This window comes from Simochromis diagramma, unplaced genomic scaffold, assembly GCF_900408965.1.
Source record: "Simochromis diagramma unplaced genomic scaffold, fSimDia1.1 OVJJ01000344.1, whole genome shotgun sequence".
NCBI classification, from domain to species: domain Eukaryota; kingdom Metazoa; phylum Chordata; class Actinopteri; order Cichliformes; family Cichlidae; genus Simochromis; species Simochromis diagramma.
The window spans coordinates 11,153,801-11,179,082 of NW_024387375.1; the positions used below are offsets into that span (position 1 = coordinate 11,153,801).

The 25,282-nt window shown below is 39.0% G+C and overlaps 1 protein-coding gene across 5 annotated transcripts in view; it reads right to left on the reverse strand.

Moving 5' to 3' along the window:
* The window catches only part of gdpd5b (glycerophosphodiester phosphodiesterase domain containing 5b), a 40,698-nt gene extending 21,123 nt beyond the window's left edge, over positions 1 to 19,575 (reverse strand). For 2 of the 5 annotated variants that reach the window (XR_005692695.1, XR_005692694.1), the window contains exons 1-2: positions 19,191 to 19,572; positions 4,473 to 4,646 (exon numbers count right to left, since the gene is read on the reverse strand). Coding sequence is in view for 3 of the 5 variants with exons in the window: in XM_040008615.1 (XP_039864549.1) it covers positions 4,473 to 4,589 (117 nt within the window). In the remaining 2 variants the exon portion in view is untranslated. Of the gene's footprint in view, positions 1 to 4,472; positions 4,647 to 19,190 lie in introns of all 5 variants that reach the window. The other 3 variants (XM_040008615.1, XM_040008614.1, XM_040008616.1) reach the window with 3 other exon arrangements.
* Positions 19,576 to 25,282: the final 5,707 nt, after the last annotated feature.

The following is a 25,282-nucleotide window of genomic DNA, read 5'->3' on the forward strand; positions in this document are numbered from 1 at the left end:
GAAACAATTAAATGATACATTTAATTAGACATGGCAGCTTGACACAGTATGCTGCAATTAAACATGCCAACACTGCAGGATGCTGCTTAATTTCCTTCTGCTACCACAGATCAATACAGGCAGAAAAAACCCCAAAAAACCCTTTTCCTGTAAACTCCAACCTAACATGCTACGCTCTCCTTGCCGCCATCTTCACTGGACATAACATCTCAGTCACTTGTCACATTCCTGAGCAGATCCAGTTAAGTCTCTGACATTTCACACAAGCCGAGTAAGCATTTTAAAATGCAGCTATATTACCAGCCTGCCAATAGCATGAATGGGAAAAAATAATTCAAGGCCACATTACTACTTTTATCATAAAAAAAAAAACTAATTCCATACACAAGATTCAGTTTAAGTAATTTTGCATATATGAGAAATGTACACACAGCCAGCATTTCTTCCTGAAACATGAAGTACACCCATCTCAACCCTGTAGATCAGTAAAATGTCAAATGTTCAAACATGTTTCCAACCATAGGAAGGTCTGGATAGGAGACCATGTTAAAAAAAAAAAAAAATCCTAAAAAACAAAGAATGCACTTCAATTACATGCTGATTGATTTAAAATCCTCTGTGTACAGAAGCAGATATACACTATGTGTCACTGTCCAATAGCTCTAACTTTAGACATTTACTAGATGTTACTTGTTTGAAGGAGGCCACACATTTTAGAATTTGTTGAAAAGTCACTGTTTGGATCACAGGGGTGAGGACGCACACACTGGGAAGAAGTTCAAGGATTTTCTAATCAAAGCAGATAAAGTAAGTATGTTAGCAGAGTTGCGGTACTTTGTTTCACTTCCTTAACAATAATAATTTGAGTCTGCCATAAAAAAAAAAAAAAGAAGGACTGTAAATGCAGAGGAAAAAAAGATATCTGCAAAATGTTCATGTCCAAGGCAACAGTCCAGAACAGAAATACACTGCACATATATTTAATCCAACAAGTGCGTAGGAGACGGACAAACTGGTCCAATGCTGCAAACAGACTAATGTTAAATGTCTAGTCTGTCAAATCACTGGTCCAAAAACTAAAACTCGTAAAAATAAGCTGCTTTTCATCAGTTCCAAAGAAAAGGAACAACTATTATAATCTAATACTGTTCAGTCTTCAAATATCTTCCCCTTTTATCTGCTAGCACAAAAATTCAATGTTGCAGAGCAGCAATCGCTTCAAGTAACTGCTAGCTCTAGCTCCTGTCCAGTATTTCACAAGCCAGGGCAAATGTAGACCACAAGATTATCAAAGCTTTGCTTCTATTTTTGAAGCCTTTGTCCCACTGAATTGTAAAGACTGGCTAGATGGAAATACTTTCAATTATTACTGAGAGGCCAGATCGGCTTGCACTGTGTGACGTTGGCAGTCTTCCTACAAAGCACCTTGAACAGACAGGAGGCAGCGTCACTAAGGTAGCCAGTCAACCCGAACGACTCATTAGAGTGAACAAAGATGAAAAAGGGAGAGAAACTACACAACCCACTTGTGGATTATAAATGGGTCTATAGTTGTTGCTTGCTTGTCAAGCTCCTGTGATTCGCTGAGGTCCAGTTACACATACCTGACACCAGCTCCAAGTCGCAGTTTGCTTACAGAGATCAGTGAAGGTGCAGTTTTTTATGAAATCACCACATCGTAAGCTAAGAAACATTCTCTATGGAAATCAACAGTAATTTTTTTCCAGTATCAGCACTAACAATTTTAAATATTAAATGAATCCAAATGAATTAAAATAGACTGAAGGGTCCATTTTTGCACTGGAGTCAAGATAAGTGCTACCCAGCACCACAGGCTCAAAACAAAGGATGAGCACCTTGGGGGATTGGGGGTGCTGACTTGGCAACATTTATTCATTTGTGCTTGTAACAGGAAACAGAGCTACACTGTGTCCAGGTCCCTCCAAACAGGAGGAAAAATGAGGTCCAGTGTATTCCATTTATGAAATGCGGGTAAATATACCCTTTTTGCCTTCCTGTGTGTTTACTTATACACCTAAACAGGTTTATATAGGTAATTTGCTCACATCAGAGTGTGTGTGTGTGTGTGTGTGTGTCCGCTTGTGCCCTTTGTTTCTGCCAGTTTAGAGTATATTATATGGGCATAAATAAATGAATGTAAACAAAGACATGTGCTGTGTGTTTGAGTCTGTTGGAGCAACATAACCCAAGTGTCCTTCCAAAATAGCAGAAAGAAAGGTCACCTTATGCAATACTTTTGGCATCCAGCTAATATTAATGGTGCTGCAATTTTATAAAAATGAGCCAAATGAGCCTTCAAAATTAAATTATTTAAAATGTTTTTTTCCCCATGTAGGCATTTATACTTACAAATGACTTTGACCCCAAGGTCTGCTGACCTGTCAGTGATAAATGAGACCCTTCTACAGAATGCTTGCAGGGTTTTCTTTACGTGACAGGCTTGAAGTTCAATAATAACACGCGCACAAAATCTAATTCAACCTTTTTTAAAATTTAAAAAAAGGGTGCAGAGTGTATGTGATGACATACAGGTAGAAACAATGGAGTATTATAACTTCAAGCTTGACCATAGAAAGCTCAAGGTTATTGAATGAGGGAGAAGCCAGCAAGGACATAATATGGTCACATGTATTTTTCTTAGTATGTAAATTAGGGTATTTGGAGATCATGGTGTGGATATAAAAGCACACCTCTTTGGAAGAATAAGAACAGTTTTATAGGATTTATGCATTTTTTCAGTAGTATATTCAACAGAAAATGTAAAAACTCCTACACATCCAGCTTGTTATTCAGGGCTGTGAGGAAAAAAGAAAGAAAGAAAAAACCCACACCACATTACTGTAGCAATACAATAATAATAACTTTTAAACTTAGCAATTAAACTTTAAGGAGAAATGCCAACTTTTTAATAAAGATGCTACTCTTAAAAATGTAGGTTGAAGGTCACTGGAAGATCTATAAAAAAGCCAAGTAAGTGAGTTTAATTACTAAGCAATAAATAACAGAAAACCTTGTTTGTGGAAAGGGAGTGAAATTCTCTAAGGACTGTGGGAAACTGACCTTGGTAAAATAAATTGCGCACAGAACAAGATGATCGGATCTCATTCATCCACAACTGTGCGCTGGCACACGTGAGTGCGTGAACAGCTTCAAATTCTCTTGTAACAAAGAATGAGAGCAGGGACAGCACTGACTCCATTTCCTACTGATGTCCTTCTTGTACACAGTGTTATGTAAATCTATACACTAATCCAGCCATCATAAGAGTTTCTATACAAACAAAAGCTCTGTTAGAATGGGGGAAAAAAAAAAAAAAAAAAAAAAAAAAAAAAATCAGGTCAGTCAAATGTCATTCTTTCAATTAACAGACTGGCTGCTAGTGTCGTTAGTATGCATCTCTAAAACAATTAGACAAACCTGAGAATACACTGTAAATAAACAGGTCGCAATTACTGTGATGGTGTCATTCTATGATCTGTATGGGTTTGAATGCAGGCTATCCCAAAAACTGCAAATTTTTCCTTTCACTTTAATTTCAGTGTAACCTGACTTTTTATAGTCAAAAGAACCTGTGTGAGCAGCAACTCTGTAATAAAATTAGGAAACACTGAACTGAATCTGACAACAAAGCCTTTAATTCATGTAGCGTGCTCCTGTCTCAGAGGTTTCCCTAAAGTGTATTAGGAATGTTATGAATGATAACTCTGACTATGTTACAATTAATAGAAAAAATATGGTTCCCAGTCACATCAGCAGAGTTTTGGTTAGGTCAGTCTCGTGTTGTTGGTATGCAGCAGCCCATCTTAACACTCTGAAACAGGTAACGTCAGCTGAATTGTCAGTGCTTAGCTAGCAAACAAAGGTAGTGGATGACAGTCTCTGGGGGTTGCAGCAGTCAAACAGAATCAACCTACTGTGACATTACTGTAATATTTGTTGCTCCAGCTAGGCCAACATAACGACCATGAAGTCAGCCTCTGGGAGCTTCTGCCCAAGTTGTTTCCATTCTTGGCATACAGCAGCTGACTTGCCCCCCACACAATATAAGCAGAGTTGCTAAGTAGTGCAATAAACACTCGGCACCAGATTGACAGTGGACAGTGAAGGTAATGTCAAATAAACCTTGGTTTGCGTGGTACTCGCCAGGTAGGTTGTCCCAATCAACTTCGGAAAGTATTCACGCTTCTATGGATTTATTTTGTCCAAGTTTTATGCTGTTTCTTTACATAATCCCACACTGACAAAGTGATGGTGACTACAAATGATTTTTTAATCCCTTTTTGTTGGACACTTGAAATCTTTGCAGTGTAACAAACATGTACTACGTCCTGAACTATGTGCTATGGTACAGTGTGAGGCATTACTCTTTTACAGAAAGGAACTCATGGATAGCAATATGTACTGTACAGAAATGGTAAGGTTTCTGCATTGTTTAATAAAGGGCCTCTCACCTTGGTGGTGTCATCATGGGAGCGTTGATAGCGTTTCCATCTGCAACCATAGATCCCAGTGATGCATGACAAACAAAGCTGGCGCTCATAGACTTGGAGGGGTTGGTGTTTCACCATGCTCCTTCAGTCAGTCCGGCTTCCAGAGCTCTAACATCCCACTGGCTGCGAAGGATCCTGTGAGAAATTACAAACAGCGTTAATATTGAAGCAAACAACGCAGCAACAAATTGTTGAAACCACAAAGGCTGTGTTTGACAACCCATGGAACAAATGGAGTAACATGTCTGGCACTTTAATAAAAAACACATGCTGCCTTGAAAAGCTCGTCCTGATAAAAAGCACAGCTTCAAATTAAGACCTTGTGCATGTTTCCAATGACAACTGGGACTGCTAGCAGCTTTTCATCAATATGATCAAGGAAAAAACATGGCAAAGAACATTGGTAAGGTGATTATCTATTGAACATCACATGACCAAGAACATGAATATAATCACCCACTTATAATAGGTCTGGGACAAGGCAGTGTGCAGGCACCACCTCTCCCATTAATCAGGCCAATACGAGGAAATGCAAAAGCAATACCAACAAGTGTACGTGTAATAATACAACTGTGACATTTTAGCAAAAACCTTTCAACCTCTGGGAAACTTTAAAAAGGTCAAAATGTCAACTAAACCTCCAGGTAAAGCAACATGATTGTCCTCACTACCACTTTATTTTTTTATAATGTGCTATAAAAACAGGGGGTCTCTGCATCATTGGGCACCTTATCTGAAAGTCTTACACTGCCAGCACTCACTATTAATAAGGCTACAAACCATGGTGGAGTAGCAAGGCACATTATACTTCAGAAGGAAAAAAAAAAAAAAAAAAAAAAAAAAAAAAGTCTTGATTTTCCTTTCATCCTTGTCTGATGTCGTTTTAGTAAACATGGTAGGCAAGACTAGTCTGTGTTGTGTGTGAATAACTAGAGTTATGAGTAATCCTCACCAATGAGCCTGCTGCTGATTCACCACCAAGACTTTGTAATCAGCTATAATAACAATAATGATATTACAGCGGTGCGGACTGTTATCACAAGTTTACCTCACTCTCCAGGGACACGATGGAGCCTGTTGTGCTGCAGCTGCAAAACACACATCAACCAAATCTGGGGTTGAAAGTGCAACTTTGTGTTTTCAAAGCAGCAAATGATGCATATATAATGGCAGGGTGAACAAGCCGTGTCGATGAGAGGCAAACAAACATGAATAAGAGGCTACAGCAAGATGCAGACTTGCTTCAAGCTAGTTATATTCCTTTTTCCTTGCAGCGGTTGCTAGTGTGTAGCGTACTTGCATCTGATGTTTCAAATGCAAGTACATGCAGTAATTCTGCACTCTTCCTGCTGTAATCAGGCTGTCTCAGTCTCTGGACAGCTGCTCATTAGCATCTACAGCATGGGCCACGTTTCCTGTTATTAGCGAAACTGCTCTGAAAAGGGTGGGCTAGACCCAGGCAATAATGAATCTAGCTCACCCCAGCAGGACTGCAAAGACTGTCAGTCAGTGTGTTATAAATGATTTGTGGGTTAAAATGAAAAGTGTTAAATGTAACTTCTCCAATGCAGCAGCTTTGTTTACAAGCCTTTTGTATAAGTATTATATATTAACAAGCCAAACATTTTTTCATAAGGAAAAAAAAAAAAAAAAAAAAAAAATCTGTACTCTTACAGGACAGTTAGTCATGCTAAAGGTTATCGACTGTCTGAAGATCTGTACTTGTCAAATTCATTGCTTGTACTGTGTTGAAGAAATGAAAATCAATTCACTGATACTTGCACAGTTAATATAATTACTCAATGACTGATATAAAATTATTGCTGTCAAATAAAACCAGGCACAGAGATCACATGATTACAAAGACTCACTTCTTGTGTCCAACACAATGCACAGGTGTGTTCATTAATCACCTTATACTGCACCAGTATATTGGCCAAAATCAAACTACTTTGCAGCCAGCCTCTCTGCTGCAAAGCAGCCCAAGGGATTTAGACCTTGATCAGACTGAGCACTATTTCATGCTGCCATGGCCATTATAAGTGACATTTCTTCTCAAACCATGTCTGCCAAGTTGAAAGAGATCAGAGCCTTGTAAGGACATGATTAGGAGTATAATTACGGAAAAATATCTACAAATCTGCCAAAACACTAATGGCATAAAAATCCTCATTTTGAGGCAGCAAAGAGTCTGACATGTTTGGTCATGACATTAAAAAAAAGAAAAAAAGAAAGTGAATTGCCACCTGCCTGCACATTAAAGCCAATGTGTTGTCATCAGGGGTGCAGCAGTAATGTTAACAGAGAGCCAGAGAGAATACTTGCTATTCTGGCCAGATTCTGGAGGGGTGTACATACAGATAATGTGGCCTTAACGTAAGACGTTTGGCTTCTTCGTGGACCCTCACACAATCTTCACTTGACCACTTGCTACTCTGCGTCATCCTGTGTGTGCGCACAAATGCACAAACACATTGAATTGAAACTGAAAAATGTCTCAGGTTCTTTTGCTGGCACGACACACGACACATCAAGTCTGTTTATAAAAAAAAACAAAAAGGGTCCTAATTGATAAGCAGTTTTGAAAAAAAAACATTTTCTGTTGAAACATGCAGCCCTTTTTTTTTTTTTTTCTTAACAAAAAAAAAAAAAAAAAAAAAAAAGGACATTAATCAGTAGAGAGTTATGTGGGAAAAAAGTCTTACATTAAACAGTCTTTAACCTACAAGCTTATGAGTACAATCTCATAAGCAGAAATAGCGTAGGTCATATGAGTGAATCCCATGTGTCCCACCTCCTGCATGTTTTTGTTAAACCGCAGTATTTCTAGTAGTGAGAGAGAATGCAAATTGGATTATGTCCCATTGTGTGATACACATGAGAAAGGAACCTCTCACATGCTTCAACTCACTGCCCAAACACTTTCTAAAGTTGATGTGGAAAAATAGCAGTAGTAAGCAGCTTTAGCTGAAATCAGGCACAGTGTAGATTGGTCAAAATGACTAAAAAAAAAAAAAAAGAAAAGAAAAGAAAGGCATCAAAATCAAAATTCAGCTCAGCTCTTCAGTGAGGAAAACACACGCACACACTTTTGACATCTTCAAAATGTCAGCTGGGGATTGTAACAAAAACCCACAGCGGTTTGGAGTTTCAGTTCAGTTAGTGGAATTACACAGTTCAAGCGCCAAAGACTCAAAACAAACAAATGATTTTAATTAATATTTTTTAAATGAACAGAATTCAAACAATTCGAGATTCTGAAAAGAGCTGCTTTTCACATTGCTGCTGCCGACACTGGAACAAAAAACAAATATGGATTTATGTTTGGGCTTGTCGACCAAGCCTTTAAGACAGGAAAACAAATGTGAAGCTGACACAGCAAAGTTTGGTGTGATCACAAAGGCAAACTAAAAAACACTTTCAGCACTGTCATGCCATCTCTTTGTTGACATAATGTTCCAACCGGTTGCCACAGAAACACCTCCATGTTGTTACAGGAAAGGCTGATGTCATAACTTGTTTACCCCCAAAAGCTTCCATTCATGAAAGTGTTACATCCACTTGTACTCTCAAAGTCAAAAAAATATTACACGCCATAACTACTTTAGTTGAGATAAACATCAAACGGGCCTTTAGAATTCCACCTATTTGATGAATGATATCATCGTAAGTAGATGGAGCAGCACCGAGAGCACAGATTTGTCACCTTAAAATGGAAGGCTTATGCATTTTTCACTTTGGGGTTAAATACCCCCATCGCTCATCTCCTCAAGCCTGAATAAAAGAAAGAAATGCTCTTCCATTAATCCCTTTATCAGCATAATGTCTTAGCAAAAACTCATCAGCCAAATACAGCCCAGTGGACACAATTAATTCTTAAATAAGACGCAATGAATTAGTGAAGCCTAGTTAATTACAGCACAAGTCGTGATGTTCACCACAGACTGAATACATGTTCAGCCAAGACTGGAGCTACACTATCATATTTTGCCAACATGGATGTGACACCTCTGACCACAGTAGGTGTGGAAATGTAACCACCATAAGCAGTGTGGGCTGCCCTGTCACAGTGACTCACTGAGTCACAGACACAACAACCGAGCCACAAAAACTGAAACTTTGATTAAAATCTTTCAAAAATTACACAGTAAGAAGAACAGAGCTTTCTGCATATTTAGCAACACATCAGAAGAATAGAGCAACTTTTCAGATCCTGTCACCTAAATGGCCTCATTCTGGACTCAAACAGATTAAGCGGCAAAGTCAACAAGTGCTCAAAGCTTTCGTCACACGAGAAGCAGACTTCCTGCCATTACTGTCTGTCACAAGGTGTCTGAACTTGTGTGGAGAGGAGGAGAACATGAGAGGGGTGCATGGAAAAACCCCTAAACAGCTTTTACCATCTTCTTTTCTGCTGCCTCATTTCCTCCAATCAGAAGTACACCCAGAGAAAACAGTCAGCAGGGAGAGGAAATGCTTCAGCAGTTTCCCAGCAGAAAACATCGTCTTCCTTTGGTCAGGGAACTGAAAGAGACCGAGCAGCAGAGAACTGCAAGACCAAACGCAAACCTGCTAACTGTGAATAATATTTTCTTAAAAAGATACTTCACAAAAACAAAACAAAAAAAAAGGGGGGGGGGGGGGGGTTGCCTCTACACATCTGCTGCAAAGTAATCAAGACCATTTAAAAAAAAAAAAAAAAAAAAAAAAAAAAAACCAAAATAAAAAAAAAAACCCAAAACAAGATAGCTAGTGAGGATGGACCTGCTGAGAATGCAGAGAAAATGCTCACTCAAACTTTTCAGTAGATGACCCAAGGGTTACATACATAATGAAACAAGAGGAGGTCCAGGAAGTTCTGACAATGCAAAAACTGCAGCTGCATGTCATGTTCCAATACTCTGACATGCTTATTGAGATGTGCAATAGATACCTAGTAACTGAGCTCCATGGAGACTTTGCTAATGGGTGATAAAGCCTATTATAAGGAGCAAAGGGAGAGCACTGACATCAAAGCTGTTAAAGCTAGTTCATTCTAGAGGTCTTGCATTTAGGCCACGGAAGATCAATTGCGCTTCAAACAACATTTCTGACACCCTCCTTTTCTTGTGTTTAATATAAACAAATCATTGTTGCTGCTTACTGTTAAGAAAACCCCATGACTTCCTGTGCACTTTAATGACAGACCTGCATCACAAGATTCCAGTGTTTACCACATCTGATTCACAGGTTAACAGTGCAATGTTGTTCACATTTATATATTTATTAATAATACAAATAATGATTAAAGTAGAAACAATATAACAAAGCCAAATAGTTCCCTGCATTACACTGCATTGAAACCTCTGCAAGTCTTAAATTGCCTAATGTAAAGATCAGCCAGGTTATGTGACATCTGAAAAGACGCGCACGCATGTCAAATTCCTATTACCGTGAGAAAGAGGCTGGTGAGTTTCCTGGGAAACCAAAAATCTGGAGACATGTTAGAACAGGCCAGTTGACTGACTGTTTAATTTCTGTGTTTATGCCCATGACTATGTAAACCAACTGTTCAGGTGACGCAAGGGGAAAATAACTCCAACCAACAGATTCTGGTACATTGTGATTAATGTATAGAGATACTAATTGAGACTGCACAACATGCATTAGTAAGACAATAACAGCACTTGGCTAAGAACAACAGTTACACTTTAGTAATGATTTACAAGTACTTTTCATCCTTAGCACTCCTTAAGATAAAAACGTGTGTGTAGTGTGACAGAAGGTTCACCAACAGCTGGTGAATGTATTTACTTGGTATCATTTAGTAATTGTGGGCAAACATACTAAAATCATAAAAAATAAAAATAAAAAAGGAAGCAGATCTCATTTCAGCTGGGACACAAAAGGTCATTTGAAGTCAGCATGGTGACCTCAAGCCTATTCCTTCATGTATTCATGAGAATTAATGTAGTTTCACCTATAAGCAAAGGCCTATGGCTGTTGCATATTCAGTAACATGCTTCAGTGTTCACGCTCCCCTAGTGCTCTCAAGCTTATATCAAGATGAAGAAACAAAAAACAAAAGCAAAGCTGCATATTCAACACATGAGTAGAGAGTCGCTGACGCCAGAACATTCTGGCCTGAGAAAAGAGGAAAACAGCACAAACAAAGCTCAAATAAAGGCTCTTTGAGGTTTTTCCTGCTCATGACCAACATTTTGAACAAGTCATAATTTGCCCCATAATGTACCCCAATTTTGAAACAGACAGAATTATTAAATTAGATGAATAGAATTAGGAGGACTTTGGAAAATGCATTATAATCGTATAGCAGTTAAACAGGACATGTTAAACAGCACGACAGTCTGAGAGTTTGTTGTCAAGGTGAAAGCAAAAATTAATGCGCTGACCAGAGATACTGTCAGTAACATTTGGTGATTATAAAGACACATCTCCTGGATGCACTGGTACGCATCTTCAGTGATGTATCCTAGGGTCATCAGGTGTTTCGGGTCTCACAACATCATACACCCTCGCCCAGGCGACCCAGCCGGGGGTGATCAGGCCCCGACTTGCGTACCAGTAGCTACCCACGGATCAGCCCTCTTAATCCACAGCCACCTTGTGGCTTTCTCTGCCGCTTCACTCACAGCCTGGATGGCCCTCTTCTTGGTTGCCCCAGCCACGCCCAGCCGGCCTAGGACTTTGCAGAGTGATCGTCCTGCAAAGCCCCTACAACCCACTTCTATGGGCTCATAGAAAGTCTTCCAGCCCCTTCCCCTGCACTCTTGCACTAGTTCCTGGTACTTTCCTCGTTTCCTTTCATTAGCCTCCTCAATCCGCTCTTCCCAGGGCACTGTGAGTTCCAGCATGATCAGCTGTTTTGAGGCCTCAGAAATAATTATCAAGTCTGGCCGGAGTGATGTTTTTACAATGTTCTGAGGGAACTTTAGTTGTTTACCCAGGTCAGCCTGTAGCTGCCAATCAGAGGCTGTGTTGAGAAGGCCAGTTGTCAAATGTGGGCGCACCTGGGGTTTCTCTCCAGCCTTAATAAAAGAGATTGCCTTCCTCGGAGCATGATGATGCTTGCTGGTGCTGATTGCTAAGGCAATCTTTTCAGCAACTACTCTGAGCACCTGGTCGTGCCGCCAACGATACCGACCATCGGCCAGGGCCCTTGGGCAGCTGCTAAGGAGGTGTTCTAGGGTCCCTCTTCCAGAGCACAGGGGACAGGCAGGTGTCTCGCTCTTTCCCCACAGATGGAGGTTTGCTGGGCTTGGCAGAGTGTCGTATACTGCCTGCACTAGGAATCGGATCCGGTGGAAGTCTGCCTGCATGATGTTTGCCCAGGTGACCTTGCGCTGCAAGGTGCTCTCCCACCTTGTCCATGCTCCCTGCCGCTTAAGGCCTACAGCTCTACTTACTCGCTCCTCCTCCACACCTGCTCGGACGAATGATATGCAATGTGAAGTTGCAGGCGCTTAGGTACACTTATTGCCCTTCACACGCATATGAACTTAAGTCTCTTTTCTTAATCCATAGGGTTTAACATGGTGTGGGCCTACACTTTGCAACTATAACATCTGCAACTCTTCTTATGACTTGCTGTTGTTCCCAGTTCCTTCCATTTTGTTATGCCACCAACAGTCGACTGAGTAGAGGGAAAATCTCACAACTGGACTTGTGGTGGCCTCCTATCACAGCATCATGCTGGAATTCACTGAGCTCCTGTGAGTGACATATTCCTTCGTGATTGGACGCGATTGGAATGAATGGCATTGGAATGATTATTTTTCCACTGTTGTCCAACTGAGTTTAACAGATGAAGACAACACAGCATTTTTCTGCAATAAAGCCTGAGATTTAAAAGACCAGCTCCAGAGCTGAGCTAATTCGGAGTATTACTTTGGCTGAAAGTCAGATAGAGGACGTATTGAAAGAAGGGATGTATTTCAATCATTTCAGCAGCAAATAGAAGAATTAGTAGAGCCAGTGGGGGTGGGGTGCAAAAACATTCAGACAATGCAGTGCTCTTCAAACTGACAGCTCATCAATCTGCAAAAATATAGGTCAGTAATAATCAGATGAAAAATAATTGATTTAATCACAGTCCATCAGTGTCTCTTAATTAGAACACTGAAAGCGGAAAGAGGAAGCGACATTATTGTCATTACATTATTTGAGCAAAACAAGGGAGCACAAGCACAGAGAAAAATCTCCCCACTCAATTCAGGGCGGGCAAAACAAGGTGTTAAGTAGGGTCAAGTGATGCATCAGTAAACGGGTCAAGTAACGTTCCATTTTTTTAAAAAACGTAGGTAAGAATAAGGAGTGGGCTTCAGCTGCAGTATGAAGCGTTCTACATGGCCTAAAGGTGACCTAATAGTAGAATATATATGGAAAGCACGCCACCTAAACACCCGTTTTTATCCACACTTTGAAAGAACCAAATATCGAAAAGAAACATCTCAGTCAACCTTGTAGGATTTGAACTCCTTCCTGTTGTGATGTGACAGTACCGTCCTCTCATCTGCCTTGCGACTGGTTAGGCAGCTGATTGTTTGTGGGTTTGGATAATTACCACATTAAAATAAAGAGCACACCGACTCCTGTCTGCTTAATGTATACATGCACTGTGCTTTCGCATCAACCTTAGGACAGCATGTGATTTCAGATGTCTCGAGGATGAGGAGGAGCATCCAGAATAGGAGGTCAATACCACAGAACAGTGTCAAGCTCTGAAGAGCTATGAGGATGGAGTTTTATGACTGTGTCCAGGATACGCACACAAAAATTCACAAGAAGTCCAAACTTCAAAGTTAAATATCGTGGTTTCATGTGGCAAATGTAAAAGTGCTGAAATGCTTTTAACAACTATCAAGTAGACGTACCATCTACCACATTCCCCATCTCAGTTTAACATATTAGCATGCTAACATCTACCAATAAGTAAAAAACAAAGCATGACTCAGTGTAATGCTAACATAATGATGGTACGAGTCAGAGAATAGCTAAAGTGACTATATTCCATCTTGGGGAGAACGAGAACATGTAAGCTAGACTAAAGTGGCTTTACACTTGAAGAAAAGTGTCAGCATTTTGGTGGCTCAAAAAGAGAACAAGAAAAGAACAAGTAGGTAAAAACATCTCTACAAAAACACAGCTTGTGTGTTTTAAAAAAGGAAAGAAAGCAGCAACAAAATTGCAGAACTACAAAGGATGCTTTGGGAAAGGCAAAGGAAAAGAACAAGAGCGTGTTGTTTCTTTTGTCAAAGTTTGCTTGCAGTGTATGACATCTGGATCCCATCTTATATGAAGCAGAGTGACTTATAAGCAGCTTTACAGTCTCACTTTCATCTGGATTTAATCAAAGCTTCGATATTGAATGAAAGCCAGGCTTTAAGGTTCTGTGCCCAGCATGTAGAAGCTTCCATTAAATAGAATGTTTCAGCTTTCAAAGATAAAATTAATTCATTAAAATGACCCGTGAGCCTAGTAATGAAAAAGGAAAATATATAAAGTTATCCTTGAATAACTCTCCTCTAATGCCTAGTGATAAGGTAATAGTCCATTTACTGCATCTGCGAAATGTACTGTGAGAAAGGAGCCAAAGGCAACAGACATCCAGTTGTGACGAGCACTTTTCAGCCTGGGAATATTTCTTTTATGCTTTCTTTTTTTTCTTAACAATTTATAATATTATTCAGCTTGCAGTATCACCACTTTAAAGGTTTCAGAACTGATACCGTGACCTGGAACATAAACAGCTAACAAGGATGTCCATGCCATGCAGAGATAATACTCTTGTTTGGTGGTACAGACCACACAATTAGCTTAGTTCACTCAGACCTCTTCAGTCACTGTGTTTTTCCACAGGGAAGCAGGAAAAGAAAAAAAAATAAGTAGTTGGACTACAATGTGGTATCAAGGTGCCATCTGTAAGTCTGCACGGGGCCCTTCTCCACCATCTGTGTGTTGACATCACACCCGTCTCTGTCCTCCACTGTGACTGCCATCTGAAGCTGAGAGGCAGGAACAAGCAAGCCAATGCCGCCATGGTGGTGAACATTTAGCTGCTTTAATTTGGGATGATTAAACATAGGTGACATAACTACTTTGCAACAAGAAATAAATGGAAAACACTACTGAACTGAGTTTTCAGCCAATAAGATTAGATGATAATTTTAGATTAGATGATAACCTGAGGCACTAAAGATATGAAATGAAATGTACATTTTGTTTTTGCTTGCACATGACAAAACAGACTTCCGTCAAGAAACTACAATTGCTCTGATAAAATAACGTGCCGTTTTGGGCTTTGAACAGAGTTCAAGTTGTAAACTAGGAAAGACGGTGCACCAAAGCCCCCAGTCTTCCTCTGGGAGTTAAGGCCAGGATAAAATTCACTTGATGAGTAGTTCTCGTCTTAATTTCTCGTCTGTTGGGAATTGGAGGATGCAAACACAGTTAGTCCCATCAAGAAGTTGGAGAATTCACAGAAAGCCGTTATTGAGACCTACACAGATCCTTCCATACTTGTGTATGTTCAAAGCTTAACGATGGTGAGAAGTCACAGAAATTTTCTCCGCAAATAAGATGACACGTAGGAAAGCAGAAGTTTTCTGAATTTTCTGGCAGGCCCTTTAGCAGCCTCTTATTTAACCAGAATTCATCAAAAGCTATAGTTAATGAAGTGGCTTCATGACATGTCCATGTAACAACAGGATGTTGCTACTTGCATTCCAAATATCAATGCTTGATTTGACTTTTCTGCAAATGCAAATCTGCTAAATAGGTAATCTGACTATGTCACCATCCAGAGCTGGTACAAACCATGTTCATGTCTAAATATAAGGGAAACAACTACAGATTCTTGTGATGCTTGTGCATTTCAAACTTGTTTAAAAAATACATTTTTATTACCAGTCAACTACAGTTCCATAGCAAGCTACAACAGGCAAAAACCTCAAACTTCCAACCCAGCACAGATTCAAAACTCTTCAGCACAAATTCCACCCTTGGGTTTGCCAACATCTGCTCCATTACAGACAGCAAGTCTGTTCAACAATTGGGGAAAAACACCCAGAAATTTGAGGAAAAATTGGTTGCAATATGAAGTGCTATGGAAATTATAGTCTTCTGGATGTATCACATACAGCTTTGTACAAACAGTGTTTCATTTTTCCCCCTAAATCTAAATCCTAATCCAACTTAGTTATCTATTACATTTGCATTAAACATTTGCTATAGCTTCAGTGAGTAAACAAATGAATGACAACATTTTTCCCTATGGGTACTATGAGTTCAGAGCATACACTTTGATATGTGGTTTCCTTCTAGCTTTACAGCACCAATGACATTTTCCTTTCTTCTCTCATGTATGGAGCTTTCAGATAATACATCCTACATATCAGCTATTGATGATATTTGGCATATTTTCTGACAGGGAAATATAACCAACACTACACTCAAACAGACAAAGTGTTTAGCTTTTCACTGCAACTTTACACAGAGCAGAGCTCCAACACATAAAGCTTCTTTTAAAAGCTCTAAATATTTCTAACTAACTTTCTGTGTGTGTGTGTGTGTGTGTGTGTGTGTGTGTGTGTGTGTGTGTGTGTGTGTGTGTGTGTGTGTGTACACACACACAAGAAAAGGGTAAACAAGTGAATCACTGCAATGAACACTTCACTGTTCTTAGACCCAGTATGTCACCAGTTCTTCTGAACCGATTACCTTCAGTTGTAAAGTAGACCATTTTATCTTTCATTGTAAAAGTAAGGCACTGGATTAAAATTAGACCCTGTGTATAAAAACCAGGAAATGGTAGGAATATTTGCTGTTTCCAACATAAATTACATAATATATGTAATTTATGTTGGAAAAAATGAGAAAGGAAAAATCATCATTTGGATATATTAAAATGAATTATTTAGTTCATTGTCTCATTTCCAAAGCACAATTAAAGATGGATAAAATGTTTTCCCCTTATTGGAATGTTATAAAGAATATTATGTCCTTTGTATGAGAAACTGGAAATAAAATATCAGTCCACGACCAGCAAAAATGTTGTTTCTACAGGCCTTTAGATCTGCTGTTAGAGATCGGCCATTCAAATAATTTAGGTACAAGCCTAACAACTATATAAGACAAACTGTTGCACAGTTGATGATCTGTGCACATTTTTCACATATCACAGAGTGCAAGGTCAGGAAGTACAAGCAACATTTCCCAACATGTCACCCTGCCGACACAACTTTTCAGAACGGGCATCCATTGTTAATCAGTCACCTGAAGCATCAAACAATGGAATAAATATTTGCAGTTAAAATTCAGTTCATAAGGAAAATGTATACTACATAAATAAAGCTAGACTCTGGTTCACAAGACAGAACAATGACAAGCGACTGACAGCAACATGGTGACCACAGACATTGATGAAGGAGGCAGAGGGGGAAAAAATAAAAAATCTTTTACAGCTTCAGAAAAAATACTTTGGTTTTGGTTTTATTTTTTGTGCTGCAAAATTAAATTTTCCTCCATATAACACTCAAACCTGCCATAAATGTTGCCATAAGACAGATTCAGACTGCTAGAAATCCACAACTGAATGGGATCCGGTTGGCAATTGCCTCTCATCAGACAACCTGTGCAATTGCCTTCTCAACAGGACTATCTGTGAGGAACACTATTGATCTCTGGGCAACCATTTAGTCAAAACAAGTTGCAATGGTTAAGATCATCCCAAGGTGGTATTGCATGAGATATTCATAGTATTCCTAAAGAATTTAAATATATTTAATAAAACATCAATATCTGGATTGATACAATGTCACAATAGGCTGCTGTATTGATTTTTCCCCCACCCCAACCAGTGGCCAACCATCAAGCGGTTTCCACATCAAAACCAGTCGCTCATTGCAGACAGCTATGAAGCTGATTGCTGGTGTCTTGCAGACATTTAAGGTTCTGGTTGCCTAGGTGACCAACTGATACAACTACTACCAAGTCATATGTCTACCAGCAGTATCCTGGGTTCTCATTAGTAGTCAATTTAATTGTTCACCTGGAAGTTAAAGAAAGAGCTTTCTTGGGTCCCACCCACTTCCCTTGACCAGTGGTCATTTCGCTAGAAGTCGGCAAATATGGCTTCCTTTGATCTCGGGTCAACACGTCATATCAAATGGCTTCCAGTGTGAATCAAAGTGAATCACTCCCTTTTTGCACACAGCTCATAGTGAAACTTTTATAATCTGTCCAACTGTAACTAAATGCAGCGAATATGTGCATCTACTGTGGAGGGGCTGCTTTAACAGTCACATTGACTGGGCCCTGATGTACTTAGGTACTGAAAGACACACGTTTGATTTAAGGACTTAAAGCATTCTCTGATTTTTTTTTTTTATTTTTTTTTTTTAACTTATAAATTTATTTTTTGTAAGTAAAGAAGAAGAAAAACAACCTGGGACTTATGTGAAATTTCACATCCCTATTAAGAAGTATATCTTTCCCCACCCAGACAAACCTGAGACAGTCAGCTGAGAAGCATTTGATAAAATTTAAACATAAAAAAAAAAAAAAAAAAAAAAAAAAAACAGCTCTGCCCTTTTATACTTAAAAATTTCAAAAGAAACAACAGTACAGGTTATTGTATTTATGTCTAAATTTTTACACATCGCTTTAAAATCCTTTTGCTCAGTTGAAAGAGGAGCAATAACTTTGCCTCAAGGTAATAGAGAAATAAATAAAAATAATGTTCTGGCTGCCATCAGAAAAGGAGCTCCCCTACACTGTGCCATCCCATAGAGGTTCAAAAATACAGGATCAGCATACTCCACTCCAAAGACAGTTAATCCATAAGAGACCAAAAAGCTTGCATAGTCACTTTGAAAGTCTTTACTCAGTCTCAGTCATTGATTTTACTGAAACTCCGTCTAAGCAAGCTCCAAGTCCTTCAAAAGTAATAGTTTACATGCCTGTGAGACATAAATAAATACCATCTGTTAACACTTTCTGTTCAGAAAGTGTTAGTTTGTTTTGTTTTTTACTAAAGTGTAATTAGTAGCAGATGGGGAAGTGTTAAAGCTGCCACGAAGGTTATTAACAGTTGACCAAATGGATGCTGTCCAATGGACAAAGTCTGAAGATGAATAAACTTCCTCCGATAAAGTGCTTCATAAAACAAATCTAGAGGGTAATCTTGTATTCTTGTAGTACACCAGGGAAATCCAAACAGCAATAATCCTCTCCAAACAGAAAAAAAATAATAGTGCCATGAATTATGCAAGTGGTAACCTAAGAGCAGTCCACAACACATCAGCAAATGCACATTGGGCATATGGATGGAGGACCCCGTGTTCAGCTTCCTTAGTTCCACTTGCATTATGAACCTTACTGTCCAATAGATAATGAAGAGAGTGCAGCTGATGTATGATTCGAGCCCCTCCAATGGGAAAACATCACCATGGGCGTATCCACCAATATGCCGTAAGTGATGCGTAAATGCACATGGTCATAGCTAATGGACTGCATGCACTTCTAACCTCTGCATGTGAAAAAGGACACTTGACTTGCCTCATATTTAACCGCCGACACGTTACGGGACTGATTGCTAGTGGTCAACAGTCTCTGGAACATATTTTAATGAGGTGTGTAACTGCAAATAAACTAAAACAGGTTAGAGATAGATACACTCACCTTTCTGGGTGCCTTTATTTGTTTTTAGCTGGCTCGAAGGTTCCGTGTAAAAAGTTTCTTTTCCTTTGAAAAAGAAAAAAAAGCCCCCGACTCAACAGTCAAACGGGGACACCCCGTGCCAGCGGTAACGGATGAGGAGCCGAAGTTTCACCAAGAAAACAAAGGAGAAAAATGCCGGCTGAGTGCGGACGCTGTGACCGGTGTATGTCCTAGCTAAAATAACTCCTGTCTCCTTTATCTTTGAACCGCTCCGTCCGGGTTTTTCTTTCCCCCCTCTCTTCTCTGTTAACTCAGCCTCCCCTGCGTGAATACGGATACTTACACCGACAAAGTAATTCAATGTACTGACTAGTGGGAGGAGTGAGTGTCGGTCCTTTTATCTCCAGCCCTCTGTTACAGTGAGGAGGCGTCACCGGGCTGACTTTACTCCCGGCCTGCGCGTTCATGACACATCAAAAAGACACAGCCCCCAAACCCTCCAGTTTGTTTGAATTAACCAAAAAGAAAAAAAGTGACCAGTTTTCTGATAAATTTGGACACATCATGCCGCCGAAATAAATTTCTTTCAGCACTAACACCTCTGACGTCAAACGGTACCCTCATTACCATCAGCTGAGATGTCAACCGAAAATTCGAGGCGACACGAATGCATCAGTACTCAAATACAGTAGTTTATAAACCAAAGAGCACTGGCTTAATCTGTTATCTTAACTGCATAACTAATTCACCAAGCTGACATTAAGAAATCTTGATCAAAAGCTGACCTTTGTTTGACAATTGCAACAAAAGCCATCTGAGCTTGAAATTATTTTTTATCTGCTTTATACGTGACATCATAACTGTCTTAGTGTCTGTGAAGGTTCTCACTAACTGTCTTAGCATAGATTTTAAATGTTTTGTTTTTGCTGTCACTGATTAAGGTACAATGTCTTTCCATTTAGCCAAATTCCATTTTAAACATAATTTCTTGATGTCCATATTTTCTGTGATTCTCTTTACCAAGTGAAGAGCTAAAGCTCTGTTTTATAGGATTTTTAAAACCAATACCGATGCCAGTATTTTGTCATTTAAAATTCGATATTCCGATATATCAGCTGATACTTTTTTCTTTCAGCCATATGAAACATGAACACATTTCTCTCACGTTTATTATCTGTAGTTTGTTTGGGGGGTTTTTTGTTGGTTTTTTTTTTTAATGTATTAGTTTATACTCTTCCTAACAGCTCAGATCAGCTGCTTGTTGTGTTTGTGGCTCTAAAGACATTTGCAGAGTGCCCTCTAGTGGGCAACTTATTCAGCATTAACACTTATAACATGATTGAATATCTCCCATGTCATCTTTACTTTTAATACTTTTATTTATCAGCCATAATAAATAGCAATCTTGACAGATCGACAAACAGCAAATATCGGCCCAAGAATAAATTGCTTGGGCTCTGGATCAGTGTACCTTCTTGCACCACTTGAAAGCATTATATCTGATTACATTCATTTAGAAAAATCACAATAATCCACCACTCATTTGTCTGTGCACTCAGCCTTTTTTTCAGTTCAGACTTGATATGCAGACACATGTCTATGACTCATCAAACGAAAGCGATTTATTGATTTCTGTCAAACAAACACCATCTGCAGTTATAATCAGAGACAGCGTGTAATGGCAGCAGTCCCTCATGATCGACCGCTGGACGCACTGTGAAATGTTTAGTACTCATGTGCAAAAATTGACCACATGTGGAGAAACCATGCAGAATTTCTCTGCACATAAAGCTTCTTGTGATAAAAGTAAAACTTATTCTCACGGTGATGATCTGGTTGTCTTAGAAAATGGAAGTTCACAAGTGGGAGAAATGACTCATCTGCAGATAGAGCATTTGAAATTTTCAAACGTTTTCAAGATGAGTTGCATTTAATTGCTTTGCCTGAACTTTGGGTGTTCCTTATGTCAAGAGATGTGGGAGTTGTGGTTAAACCAAATCAGGTTTATCACCAAGGAAACAGTCAGTGCCAGTGATTCTCAGCTAATGGAGATGAAGAGCTGAAGCTATCTTACATAAAACAGTAAAAATAATGCAGTCTGCTTTCACAGAGAGATGATCAGCGGGAGCAGATGTAGTGTCACATGACAAAGAAAAGGTTAGGTGGGAGAACTCATGGGGTAAGGGTAGGTGTTGGTTGTCAAACAGCACATTAGTTTCCTGGCACAAGTAATTCAGATACATGTTGTCAGCCACCTCGAATACTCACATACATGGAGTCACCAGAGGCACACACACCTTGACATTATCTCTCTATGTGCCTCTGTGCGTGAGGATGCAAGAGATCCTATGACAAATCCCCATTTGATGTGGCTGGCCCGGGCTTCCCTGGTCCTCTCACCACAGGTTGGCATTAGTCAGCAGCTCCAGCTGCTGTGCATGCTTTTGAACTCCACCCATTTTAAAATGCCAGCCAGCATGCACAGAGGGGAAGGGCAGGATGGCTGGTGGGGGTCTCCCCTGCAGGTATTATTATGTAATATGGCAGAGCTTGTGACTGATGCTCACTAGAATGAGACAAAATTTGAAAAGAGCAGGAAAGATTTGAATATGGATGAATTGGTGAAATGCAAAGACAGTCAAGACTGAGTGACTAAAAAGCCAACACTGCAGCTTTCTTCTGACTTTGTAGGTTTGCTGGAATTTCACAGCTGGGTATGATGTTTTCATATTTCTCACATCAACTCAGAGAGGCGCTAGCATGGCAGCAACTCAGTAAAATATCTTGTAGAGGAGCTGATGAAGTTATTGGACGGATTTAAGCGATTTCATCATATATTCAACCACAGTCCAAGAGGTGCAATTTTCTCCTGATGTTGGCAGCCAGCAGTCAGCTCTTGAAGGTTTATGCTTTTGGGAGGATTTTTCAGTTTCCCTTTGGTTTTGATATGTAAAAAATATTAGGACAGAAAGTGCTACTCCTTGACTATCAAACTCACAGCTTTGCATAATTATATGTTTCAGATCAAACAAATTTAAACCTGAGTAAATAGAAAAAGCTCTTACCTGTTTGCTGCCAACTTGTTTGACAAATTAAAGCAGGCTTAAAAAGCTCCAAAAGGAACACTTCATGAAATAGTCTAAAGAAAGTCAAGAACAGCTGAAAAACAAAGTCAGTGACATCAATCAATCGAGCTACAACGCCATTTCTAAGGTGTTGTGAACCAGGTGAGAGCTATTATAATTATTAATTAATTATACATGTAATTATTATAATGTGGAAAACTAAACCTTCTCATGAATGGCTGGTCTACAAAAATCTCCCCAAGAGTGCATTGATTACTCATCCAGGGGTTCACAAAAGAACTCAGAATATAATTTAAGGAACTGCAGGCTTCACTTGCCTTAGTTAAGGTCCGACTTCATTATTCAGCAATGAGAAAGAGACTGAATAAAATTGGCATCCATGGGAAAGTTCAAAGCTCATCTCACATTTTCCAAAAAAACATCTTGATGGTTACCAAGACTTCTGGGAAAATATTCTGTGGACTGACGAGACAAAGGCTGAATGTTTTGGAAGCTTCGAGTCCTGTTACAGCTGCATAAAACGAACACAGCATTTCATAAAAAAGAACATCATATAAACAGTCAAATATGGTGGTGGTAGTGTAACGGTCTGAGGCTGCTTTGCTGCTTCAAGTCATGGATGACCTGATGTAATTAAAGGAACAATGAACTCTACTCCCTGTCAGAAAGCCCTAAAGGAGAATGTCGGGCCATCAGTTTAAAGTTTAAGCCCACTTGGGTTTTGCAGCAGGAGAATGATCCAAACCACAGCAGCAATTCCAGCTCAGAATGGCTTAAAAAAAGAAAAGACAAAATTAAGCTTTTAGCCTAATCAAAGTCCAGACTCAAATCAGGTTGAGATGCTGTGGCTTGACCTTAAACAGACTGTTCATGCTCAAAAACTGTCCAGTGCGATTGAATTAAAACAATTCTGCAAAGAAGAACAGGTCAAAATTCCTCTACAGTGGTGTGAAAGACTCATTGCCAAGGGTGCTCAAACTATTTATTTGGTTTTGGGGGGCAATTATTTTTCCCACACAGGACCAGGTTAGAATAGCTTTTTTTTTCTCATTTAAAACATGCATTTTATATTCATTCAGGTTATCTTTGTTTAGAATGAAAATGTGTCTGATGATCTGAAACATGTAAGTGTGACCAATATGCAGAAAACAAAGAAATCAAGAAGCAGGCAAATAGTTTCCCACAACACTGTACACAAAGGGCCTTGAGGTGACTGTTGTTGTGATTTGGTGCTATATAAATAAAAGTGAGTCCAATAAAACTAAACTGAATTGAACTGAACTATATATAGCATGTGTATGCATGGTTATACCTGATATGTAATTAATCAAAAATGAAAGAAAGTAAGGAAAATATTTTGTATATAGTGTATTTGATTCCAGGTCGAAGCACATTTTGCTGCTTAAAATGCAGAGAAGCATGCAGGTTGGATTCATAAAACAAAATAAATAATGCAAGACTAAATATTAAATGTAAGCAGGTACAGTTTAAAGCATGTAAATAATGCATGCAAGTTACTAACCCTAAACAAAATAAAAATAAAAGAATAGATTGAACGACAATTAATGTATGACACATCAAACCAGTTTTAAAGATAACAATAAAAAAGGGGTGGGGTTAAGTATAATAATAATACAAATAGAGACAAGTTATCTGTCTGCCATGGTCACAGAATACGGTCATAACATTATGTGCAAAACATGGTTGTGTATATCAGGCACTGAAAGATTATATGAGAACAGAATATGATACTATGGAGTCCTTCATTCAGCCAGGTCAGCTTGACACAGAGAAAAGCAGAGAAAATAATTACTTAAGAGTAAGTTTTAGGCTTTAAAATTAGTTTTATAAATGATTCAGATGATTTCATTACAAATTAAAACTAAAAAATTCACTAATAAACAAAGTCTGCAACATGCACCACAATCACTATCACATCTAAATAAGTTAATTATCAGAGAAGAAGAGTAGTGTGGGGAAGCTCAAAATTAATTTGGGATAATATGCGGTAATTATGTAAATAAAGAACGGATTAAAAACAGAGCTTAGATTTTTTTAATGGCTTCACATTGGCAACAAATAACTAACGAAATAAATAAATAAGGAAGACATTTTAATAATTAAATTACAGTAAAAATGTGACAGTAAAAGTGTGTCCACAGCCTGGTGTTGTTCCGAACTGATTGCCTACCACAACGTGAGTGCCAGTGCTTTTGCAATCTCCAACATTTTTGGTTATATTGATAAATAGGCTTTAATAAAGATGAGTTATGAAGTTAAAAATAACCTGTTTTGCAAGTATCTTTATGACCCTGCCTTATTGTATTGTACATAGGCTAAATGTTCATTCTGGCTCAAAACAACTTGATACCTTTCATGAGATACAAGTTTGAGATATAGTTGCGGTATGGCTGCTCTGCTCTGAGCATCACCCTGCAGTTCCCCCACTTCTCTGCACAGACATGCCAAAAAAAACTATGTTACCTTTGGCAGTTCTGGGTAAGAATATACCTATTTTCTTAAAGATATAATATATGAAATGATGGGGCTTTGATTTAACAGTTACATCATTTTAAAATGATCTAACAATAAAACCCCCGATGGTTTTATTGTTTTATTGTTAAGATCAGTAGCACTTCCAAAAACTGGCCCATGAATTAAAATGCATAAAAGAGGCAAAAGTTAAATATAACAACAACTACAGCTTTGGCAATTTATTTCTGAGGATGCTGCCAAAAACTGCAGTGGTGTAATGGTGTCATGTAGTAAGTTGTGTTTTTGCGCCATCTAGTGGTTGTTGATTCACATCACACATTTTATCTGTGGGTCTGATTAGCATTTGTTTCAAATTTGAAATGATTGCCAGTGGCTGGGCTGGCTGGGCCTTGGGTCCTGATTGGTTTGTCGCCAGGGGTTGTTGGTTGTGGGTGCGTGCGCGGAGGCTAACAGAGATGGAAGATGAACTCATCCTGGGTGTCTGTTGTCTTATGTAGTGTGGGAGTTCACTGAATGTTGGGGTGGGTTTTT